Source organism: Nothobranchius furzeri, chromosome 12 (genome assembly GCF_043380555.1).
Source record: "Nothobranchius furzeri strain GRZ-AD chromosome 12, NfurGRZ-RIMD1, whole genome shotgun sequence".
Taxonomy (NCBI): Eukaryota; Metazoa; Chordata; class Actinopteri; order Cyprinodontiformes; family Nothobranchiidae; genus Nothobranchius; species Nothobranchius furzeri.
The window spans coordinates 54,285,695-54,295,791 of NC_091752.1; the positions used below are offsets into that span (position 1 = coordinate 54,285,695).

Here is a 10,097-nt window from a genome sequence, read left to right on the forward strand (position 1 = left end):
CACAGTAATCTGTCGGTCACCCGACACTGGGTGCTCGGACAGCGGACCCTGTCCCTCAATGCCTCATCCGGGGAGAGCACCAAAGAAGCAACGCAGTGGTCCACCGCTGGCATGCGGTCCAACCCGTAGGTTCCTGCCTCCCGCATCGATGCCAGGGTCCTGGCATCCCTACCATGGTGGGAGAGCTGTCTCGGGTCCTCCCAGCACCGCTGCAGCTCTTCCACAAAGGCCGGCGATGGTGGGACCTGAAATGGGGGCGCCGCCGGAGCCCGGCAGAAGAAGGGATTCCCCGCCGGATGGGCCACCGGCACGTCGTCCAGTCCAATCCTGGCCAGTGCTGCTCGCAAAATCATCCGCAACTGACAAGAGTCCTCCGCCAGCTCCGAGCTTGCTGAGCTATGGAGGGACATCCCAGAGTCTCCGTGACCTCCCAGGCCCGGGGGCTCTACTACCAGCCCCTGACTACAACCCGGAGAGGGGCCCTCCTCCTCGAGGGACTGAAACTCGGAATTTGAGGCCCTCATAGAGATCAGGTAATCCGAGCCCCCCTCGTCCGGGGCTCTGGTCAGCAGCGCTTTGAGCTGTTCCACCTCCGCCCGCAAAGTGTCCACTTCCTGGCGAGAGGGGTGCGCCACACGCCACTTCTTGCGCCTCGGGCTGCCGCGTTCCTCAGCCGGTCTATCCCTCCATCTCCCGGAACACGGATGAGGGATACCAGAGGGCGGCAGGTCCAACTCAAACAGGAGGCACTCTACTTGACGTAGCCTGTCCTCCCGCACTGCCAGCGGCAAAATGCTGCAGTTCATGCATGGGTCAGTCAGCGCCTCTCTGAGGTGACTGACGCCCAGACACTTTGGACACAAGTCGTGGCCATCCTCCACCTGGAGGGGAGCCCCGCATGACGTACACGCCAACATCCCTACCGGTGTGGGAGACGCCAGCAACTCCACAGGAACTGAGCGAGGACTTCGAGGAAAACTGAAGAACACGATTCAGTCCTGGAGTTGTAAAACAACACACGTGTGTGTGTGTCGGCTGGGTAATCTGAGCGTGCCACCTCCACGGTCAGAACGTCCAGCCCCACTTACCTGTAGCGCTCGCCGGCCGCACCCCCTCCCCTTTCCACAGGGGAAAACCTGCGACCGCCAGCGAGCCCTATCCGAGCCGGCAGCGGCGGTCCGACCGGCGCCGGCCGCACCGCCCGCTCTCGGTAACAAATGACAGATAACAGTGTCAATCCACCACCCCATAGGGCTCCCTTGAGCGCTCCGACCACACGGTCCCCGGCAGGAAGACGCCATGTAGAAAAAGTACTCACCTCTAGACTGATAAGATCCGAATCACGGACTTATGGAGCGATTGACCAGCGAAGCACGCCAGGTCAACAGCGAGAAGATCAAAGAGACCCGAACGTAGCTATCGGCGCGTAATTTATAGACTTGCGACCAGGTGCGCTACGTGTCACATGCGTGACTTTGTTTACATTAGTACTCAACCTGCGCAGAGTGCGAGGAGATACATCCACTCTGTTTACTGCCACTGGCAGTCAGGAGGGAACGAAACAGAACTTATACATACACACAACCCTTGACAAACAGAAGCTGAGATGGATTTCACTAACGACCTCATTCTACTTGGTGAGAAAAACAACACACACCTGACCGAAGCCTTTAAGGCCTAATCAGATGTGGGGGATTTTCTTGCCAATGCTGATTTTAGGGTGCCACTGTTTAACACTACTTACAATGCTGAGGATGGCTTGATGGAAACCCAATTTGATATTGATGGGGTGGTTGTGGAGCTCAACAACCTGTGCTCTGTTAGAGCATGCATTCCCTACTTAGCTCTACCCCCAATTAGTGTAAACAGCCTTAAGGCACACTACCATTACCTCAAAAAACATGTTGCCATGGTTGGTTCCACACCTGGCCAATGCCTGAGTTTGCGCCACACTTTTGGGCACTGCTTGGCTCAAATGGCTTATGGAGCTTTTGTCAATTTCACTGTGCTGCCATCATATCCTGCGCACAGTGAGCAGGGTAGCCAGAGTGAATCTATAAAACGACACAGGGTAGCCAGAGTGAATCTGTAAAACGACACAGGGCAGCTGTGCTTCTTAACAAAGTGAGGGACTTGTTCTCAGAGCTCTTAAAAGACTTGTGTTCAGAGGACATGGCAAGGGACTGTGCAAAAGAACAGCCTCTCAAACCCATCCAAGTTCATTGTACTGGAACAGGATCAAATGTTTGTCCTGGGGCTCCTGGACAAAGCCATACAAGATGCAGGTTGCCATCCTGACGTCTCGGTCCTACTTACCTTTTTTGGACAAAAAAGCAACCGACTCCTTGACCTTGCTGAGTGGGTTCATCCAGCTGGAGTTAAATGCGTGTCTGTACATGCCGCTTGCAGCCTGATTACCATCCAAGATCAATGACCAGAAAATGCACCTTCTCTGGTCGGTCTGGAACAGTTAGTTGGATCACCCAACTTTGAGTATGCCCCAGTGCGCCAACTACCAGTCAAACCTCGATGGGAAACCACTGGACATCAAAAGTCCCCTCCTGGATGTGGTCTTTGATGGGTTGGAGGCACCTGGAACCATGAATTTTCTTCAGGTCTACACTGACTCCCCCCACACCCACATGATTCAGCTGAACAAACACCCAGTGAGTGGGGTCATTGCGGTCTGTGGCCTCCTTCACCACAATGGGATGACTACTATGTATGCAAATGCTCACAAATACATGAATCACTTCAGTGATCTGGAAGTGAAGGTGGCAAGGACCCTGACTTGCCGCATTGAGCAGGTGTGCCTGTTCGAGGCAGTAGAGTTCCCAACCATTATGACATAGAGCTGGCCTTGGAGGAGCTGATCTATGGACATCCTCTGTCTAGCAACAACAGAGCTCACAATTGCACTTGTAAGAATAAAGTTATGTTAAAACCAAGCACACCATTGTTTTTTTTTTTTTTTTGTGAAATTACCAATAAGTTTGATGTGTCAAATGACCCTCTTCCTTTTGAAAAAACAAAAATTGGATCCAAGATGGCCGACTTCAAAATGGCCACCATGGTCACCACCCATCTTGAAAAGTTTGCCACCTCACATATACTAATGTGCCACAAACAGGACGTTAATATCACCAACCATTCCCATTTTATTAAGGTGTATCAATATAAATGGCCCACCCTGTAGAAGTTGACACTGAACCAGATGAGATAAAATGCTTGTTAACAGTTTAAAACCTCCGTTTTATCATAAACTGGGACAGAGTCATTTAGGACAAATTTTGGAAGAGCATAAGAAGTTAAGTTGACAAATAAAGACTTAATCACTTTCCAAAATGTCTGTGGATTATTTAGGTTCTCAGTTGTGACCAAGCCCCCACAATGCAGGACAGAAATTGAGGCCAATGCGGAAGTGAAATAAATTGCAGTTCCACCCTCATCCACTGGGGGCTGGTGTCAGAAGCGAGCAAATCCTCATTGACTCCCATGCTAAAAATACCAATTTCACAGCAGAAATAAACATAGTTTACAGCCTGGTACCAAAACATGTTTGTGCTTAAATGATCTAGTTTACACTCATGACAACTCTGAGGGGGGTAAATTTTTTTCTCACTCTTCTGTTTAAGTGTATTAAAAGCCTAAAATTCTGTATAATTAATGAGCATCCGACACACGTGACCGCAGAGCTAGATCCGGGGAAAGGCCTCAGTCTGAGCCTCGGCCTCGCCTGAAAACTTTTCAGTCATTTTCAGTTTCTCACCTTAGACCATTGTGCCGTTTGTGCGTCCAAGGAGTCTCCACTTCATTTTTTTCGGTAAGTAAAATTATATTTATGTATTTTAGGTCACTGCCGAGCTGAGCTTAGATTTTAACGTGTACTGTTTAACCATGAAATTTAAATTTCATAGGGTAAAACCAGCATTCAACACAACGCTGCACTTTAGAAAATGGGTTGAAATATAACATGTTGGTGGAGCTGGATTCCGACTATCGGCTTGTGGAGCTCTCGGGAGACCGATGTTTTCCACCCGTTTCTCCCCTCCCCACAGCTCGGCGCATCTCTGTCTGATCGCGGCTCCTGTCTGCTGCGCAAGCTGCCGGCTTGTGGAGCTCTTGGATGGAAACCAATGTTTTCCACCCGGTTCTCCCCTCCCCGCAGCTCGGCGCATCTCTGATCGCAGCGGCGCTTGTCTGCTGTGCGGCTGCCGGCTTGTGGAGCTCTCGGGAGACCTCTGTGTTCCACCCGGTTTTACCCAGCGGTCAGCCCGGCGTATCTCTGACTCAGAAGCTCTGGTGTTGTGCACAGTTAACTCCGGTTATAGCTACGTAGCTACTACCTCCGTTAGCTTAGCTCCCACCTCCGCATTAGCTTTGGGTTAGCTTGTAGCTAGTTCGACCAAGTGTCGTCAGTTGATCCCAGCCTTACAGCCCCACCCTCAGCTCCACCTCTCTTCCCTTTTGTGGAATTGTCTGGGCTTGACGGAACCTGTGACACGGTCAAAATGGCGGTGGTGGCCACCTCCCATTTAGCCTTAAAAATGTGATATTGGAGTCTATGGAAATGAATTGTCCAATATATATGTCGATGGTTGTGACAGATATGTAATAGCTTGATTTGGCCTTTTTGATGAGAGTTGTACATTTATTTCTTAGTTGCCTAAAGATAGCCCAATCAGAGGGCAGAGTTCCTTTTCTGGCTTTGGCCCATTCCACATTACGCTGATGGATAATATTGGACAGCTCGGGGAGAACCAGGGATTTTCTGGTCCCTTGATTCTGAGTTTCATGAAGGGGGCATGCTCTTTTATAATTTCCATGAAAGTCTCCTTGAAGAATGCAAAAAATCTATTTGCCTCCAATTAACCAAAGACAAATCTTTATGATAAGCTTGTTCACTGAATTGTTTAAGATTTCTCTTGTAAATGATGCGTGATTGTCATTGCAGAAACTTTCTAATGGTGAGAATTTATGAGGGACATTTGTTAAAATTAAGTCAATTAAGGTTGACTTATCAGGATTCTTAAAATTGGGTCTTGTGGGTTGGCTGGCAAACTGGCTAAGATGTAAGGAATCACAGAAGCTCCTTTTGTGTAAAAAATAAACAGCTAGTACAAGTTCACTATGATTTAATTTGGACAAGAGATGCTTTAAGGATGATAATGCCTCCTTGGAAGCCGATGGAGGTCTATAGCACCCAGCAAAAGTTATAGAAGTGATTTGGCAATTTCCACATTTCAAGCCAAAAACACCATTTGTTTACGGATAGACTCAGACAAATATATTCATGTTTTCAATCTTGATCTGATAAAAATAACTACACCCCCACCTTTGTTCAGCCAGTCTGTGCGATAAACATTGTATCCAGCTATGTTGATATCCTCATTACTTATGGATTTAGTCAGCCAAGTTTCAGAAATGATTACAATGTCTGCAGCTGTTGATTTAATCCAGATTCTGACCATATCTTTGGTAATAAGCTGTGCACGTTCAGATGAATAATTTTGAGACCAGACAAATGTTGGAAATTGACAGGAGTCCGTGTACATTGCAGCTCGGGTCCAGGGTTTGGTTGCATATTTCCAGATAACAGTAAAAGTAAGACAATCATTAATCTGTGTTTCACTTTATATTATGGTGTGGTCATGACATGTGCTGAATCCATGTGGTGAGTTTTGCTTAGTGAGAGAGTAAGATCGTATAAAGCAAGAAAAGGTTTGAGGTTGGATATTTCTCCAAGCAGGTTTGACCACAAGTTAAAGATCTGAGTAAAGTGAGTTGGTGTTGTATCAGTATCCCCAGGTAAATTAGAATTAGTGCCACGATAATAAGTAACCCTCATTCTGAGCATGTTAATATTCACCAAGGGGACACAACATGGTCTCAAGTCCAAAACAACAGAAAAAAACCAATGAGGCTATGAAAAGACATTATAATCTTCATCTTCATCTTCTTCATCAACTTTTTTTGTTTCACCATTTTATTGTACTATTGATTTTAATTTCTCATTAAACATCATTAAACATCTTACAAAGCACAAGGTTAGCAGAATAATGTTTTGAGCAATAAATGCTCAGGAATTAGGTTCCAGGAAGTTGTTGAAGACTCTGACATATTCTGGGGGGAGCAGCAGAGCCACGCTAGGTTTAGGAGTATGATCCAGGGTCATTTTTGTGACAAAATCTGATTCAGGCTTTACGTCCTCTCAAACCAAAGAATTTTCGATATCCTATTTTAGAAAACATCAACAGAATAAGCAGAATAATGCTTGTGAGCAGTTCATCAATCAATCAATCCAAGTCACAGGAAGGCATTGAAGGCTCTGTCCCCAGGAGGTGTTGCATTTAGCACCAACTTGACAAAAGATTAGGCACTCAGCCCAAACCCCAGGTGGCTGAAATCAGGCCCGGCCAGTAAGTCAAACCAGAACCAGGCTTTGTGACTGCATCTAGGCCATTGAAATGGAAGCCACGGAATAGCCAGGATCCAAGCGGGCTGAGCAGACACGTAGGACACACAAAAATACAACAGAACCAAAAAATTGCTAAGCAGTACGTTCTGATGGACGGTTTGTCATGCTCTTGTCATCCAATCTTTGTTCTAGTTGTTCCCTCTCACCCTCACTTCAAATTTCATTGAAACTATATGTTTAGAAATTACATAAACACTCATTTATTTCCATTTCTATAAATATTGTATTATATTGCATATATTGTTTATTAAAATGTCTGAGTAGTACTCTCTGCTTCTCTATCATATATTAGGTGTTTTTTTTAATTATTTTTTAATACCTAATTCACACCAGTTGGAAGACCCTTTTTAAATTATTTTGATTCTCATTCTTTGACAGATTTTTATTGATTGGTCCTATTTTTCTACAAGTTTTAACGTTAACCTCTGGACAACAGTGAGTATGTACCCCCAGCAAATCCACTTTGATTAAAAACGCTAAACTAGGAGGGGGGGTGGGGGGTGGGGGGGTCTCGACTCGACCGATCAAAGATGGCGGCGCCACCGCTCGTCGGCTCCCGTAGGCGGTTACGTGCTTCCATTTTTTTCGTAGGGCATTGCAAGGGCGTACTAAACCCAGGGTCCTCCTTATGGACACTCACGTTTTGAAAATGGCTGCTTCCGTCTCAGGATTACTAAAACCATGGACGTCAAGGTAAGTGCAACCGCTTTATTCGAGTTTGTAGCAGGTTTAAGATAAACGTCTATTTGTTGCCCTTCTATGAGTGGTCAGAATATTCCAGAATCCCACTTGACTTTACCGCTAGCTAACTAATTAGCTCTGTTGTTAATGATTCAGAAGTCTTTTCGTTTTTAGGATCCGCCAATTATATTTATTAATGACCACGTTATAGGTGCTATACCGTATGGACACGCAAAATACATTCAAAGACAATTAAATTTTTGTCATTGCTCTCGAATCCGACTTTCCTAAAAACATTTCCCAACAACAAAAATTCACAAGTCCTTTAAAGCATTTCTAACAGTCATTTTATCCCATTAATACTTTTAGTTAATAGAAATACTTGAATTATAATCTGAACGTTTCAGATTCGAACAGCTTCCAAAGCCCTATAAATATTAAATTGTAATGCCTTTACTAAAATTGGAAAAGTAAACGAGAACAAATACATGTTTGTAACATGGAGCAGTTGGGTAATGTTATGATTATGTGAACTCTGTTTTATGTATGATTTTAAAAAGTTTTATGGTAGTTTTTTGTAATTTATGGACATTTCTGTACATGTTAATGTAAGGATGCTGGTCATAGAATTAAACATGACATAAAAAACCTGATCTGAACCCAAATATTTATAGTTTAAAGTAAATATGTGAAAATGTTTATTAACATCTTAGTATCCCATAAGTAGTGATTTTTAAATAAAGATGACAGAATGTCACAACACACACACTAACACTTCTAACCTTACATGTTCCATCCTTAGGGATGTAATCAGGGGGGTTTATGGGTTTGATTAGTTTTCCAAGCATAATATAAAAATTAGAACTATTTTGTCTTTAATACATGTTTTTTCTGATACATGTAAAATAAATAAAATGAAAATTGTGTATGACCTTTTGTAAAACATGTATATATGATAAAATTTCTGGGAAAACCCTCATTTTCTTTTTGTAAAAAATAAAAATAAGTCAAACAGTTCATAACACTTTATTATTTATTATATATTTTGTCTGCAGAGTGGTCCTGGTGAGATGGAGCAGATACAACCCGTACTATTTGGAGCCAGAGGTCAGAAAAGAGGCTTACAACCGTCCGGAGACGGAGCTGAGTCCCGAGGACCAGGAGGAGCGTCAGCTCAAAACGCTCCGACCGATTAAAGCCGCCACCAGTGGAGTAACTAGCTCTGTTTTTGATGACCCAGTCATCAGGTATCAAAAACTGGCTTAATATGCAGAGTTTTCTCAAACTTCATAAAGTTTTGTCTAGTGATGCAACAATTTGAAATTTTTGAGCCAATACCGAAATTAAGATCACTGTTATGGCCGATAACCGATATTTGCCGATACCAATATACTGACATTGCTTCTAAAATCAGCAGATTTTGTATAGAATGAAAATGATTAAAGCTGAATTTACGTTATTATGTACACACAACACACATTTATGCTTCTGAGATGATTACATTCACTGTTCAGTGTTCACATGACTAAACAATCACACATCACCCCCCTCACCCTCTGAAACAGGCAAACAAATGGAGACAAGATGGATAAAATATCGGTTGTTGATATCGGCCTGGTTTTATTTATCGAACTGATATTGATTTGTTAAAAAGTGACTAACATCAGCCGGTATTGATGCCGATATATCATCCATCCCTAGTTTTGTCTAAAGTTCAGAACAGCCTGTGATTCCTCGTTTTGTTTTTCAGTAAATTCATCAACATGATGATGAGACAAGGAAAAAAGGTGTTGGCCAGAGAGATCATGTTGCAGGTGAAGTACCGATCACTGCTTTTTCAATTTTAAAATGATGTTAATTTGTCAATGACCTTACAAATGATTACTGAATCTCTTTCTGCTTAGACACTAGAGAACATCAAGAAGAAACAAGTGGAGAGATACCACAAAGCTACTGGGGGACAGAAAGAGGAGATCGAGTGTAATCCATATGAGATTTTTCACCAGGCTTTGGAGAATTGTAAGCCTGTCGTTGGATTGGCCAGTATACAGAAAGGAGGAAAGTCCTACCAGGTCAGTAACGACGCACTTTAAAGCTGTTGTAGGACGCTTATCATGAGTTGATTTGCAGAAAAGCTTTTCCATATTAAGGTGATTAATTACATTATTAATCGTCATCCCATCAAGGTGCCCATACCCCTCACAGACAACCGACGCCGCTTCCTTGCAATGAAGTGGATGATCACAGAATGCAAAGAAAACAAACACAGACGCACTCTCATGTATGAGAAACTTTCCCAGGAGCTGCTGGCTGCCTTCCAAAAGGAAGGCAACGTCATCAAGAAGAAGCACGAGCTGCACAAGATGGCGGAAGCCAACAGAGCCTACGCCCACTACCGCTGGTGGTAGGTGGAACCCCGGGACTGAAACGCAGCAGCAGGACGAGCGTCTGCAGAGCCGCTGGGAGCCATTACTGCTCAAACCCCATCATGGCAGGAAACTTGGAACTCTTTCTGTGGAAGGACTATAGCCTAAAACAGGAAAAAACACTGGCAGAATTCCTGGGAAAGGTCTACTGTCAGATTTTATAATGAATAAAGTGTATTGTGTAGAATAAACATGTGTTTTTCATTAATACTCAATAAAAGCTTAATCAAATCAAGAATTTATTAAAACAACTGATTAAAATTACAATCCAACTGTAGAAAACTGGAACAAAGTCAGGAGAGCTGCAACATCAGAGTGAAATGATTGTTAAAAAAACTGGAATTTAAATATTTCCAGTTTTTATGATTCAGAATTTCCAAGTTTTAAATGCATGAAATTCTTAAACCAACCGTACTTTTTAAACTAATGATCAGGTTTAACTACCTGTTACATGTAGCCTTTCATCGCAACGGGAAAACCAAATGTTCAGTTTTGTTGTAGCTTCTGAGGTT

At 43.7% G+C, this 10,097-nt stretch overlaps 1 protein-coding gene across 1 annotated transcript; it reads left to right on the forward strand.

The window, feature by feature from the left end:
* The first annotated feature begins 7,019 nt into the window (after positions 1-7,019).
* On the forward strand, positions 7,020-9,776 carry mrps7 (mitochondrial ribosomal protein S7). The gene is made up of 5 exons (XM_015945741.3): positions 7,020-7,171; positions 8,215-8,406; positions 8,910-8,973; positions 9,064-9,231; positions 9,346-9,776. Exons 1-5 carry the CDS (start codon positions 7,107-7,109, stop codon positions 9,565-9,567), a joined length of 711 nt encoding a protein of 236 aa, XP_015801227.3. The 5' UTR covers positions 7,020-7,106; the 3' UTR covers positions 9,568-9,776.
* Positions 9,777-10,097: the final 321 nt, after the last annotated feature.

Bases quoted from the DNA above. Each gene is read 5' to 3' on its own strand.
- mrps7 (XM_015945741.3), top strand. From the start codon at position 7,107: ATGGACACTCACGTTTTGAAAATGGCTGCTTCCGTCTCAGGATTACTA. The intron at 7,172-8,214 runs GTAAGTGCAACC...TTTTGTCTGCAG, and splicing joins CTAAAACCATGGACGTCAAG to AGTGGTCCTGGTGAGATGGA. The intron at 8,407-8,909 runs GTATCAAAAACT...TTTGTTTTTCAG, and splicing joins TTTGATGACCCAGTCATCAG to TAAATTCATCAACATGATGA.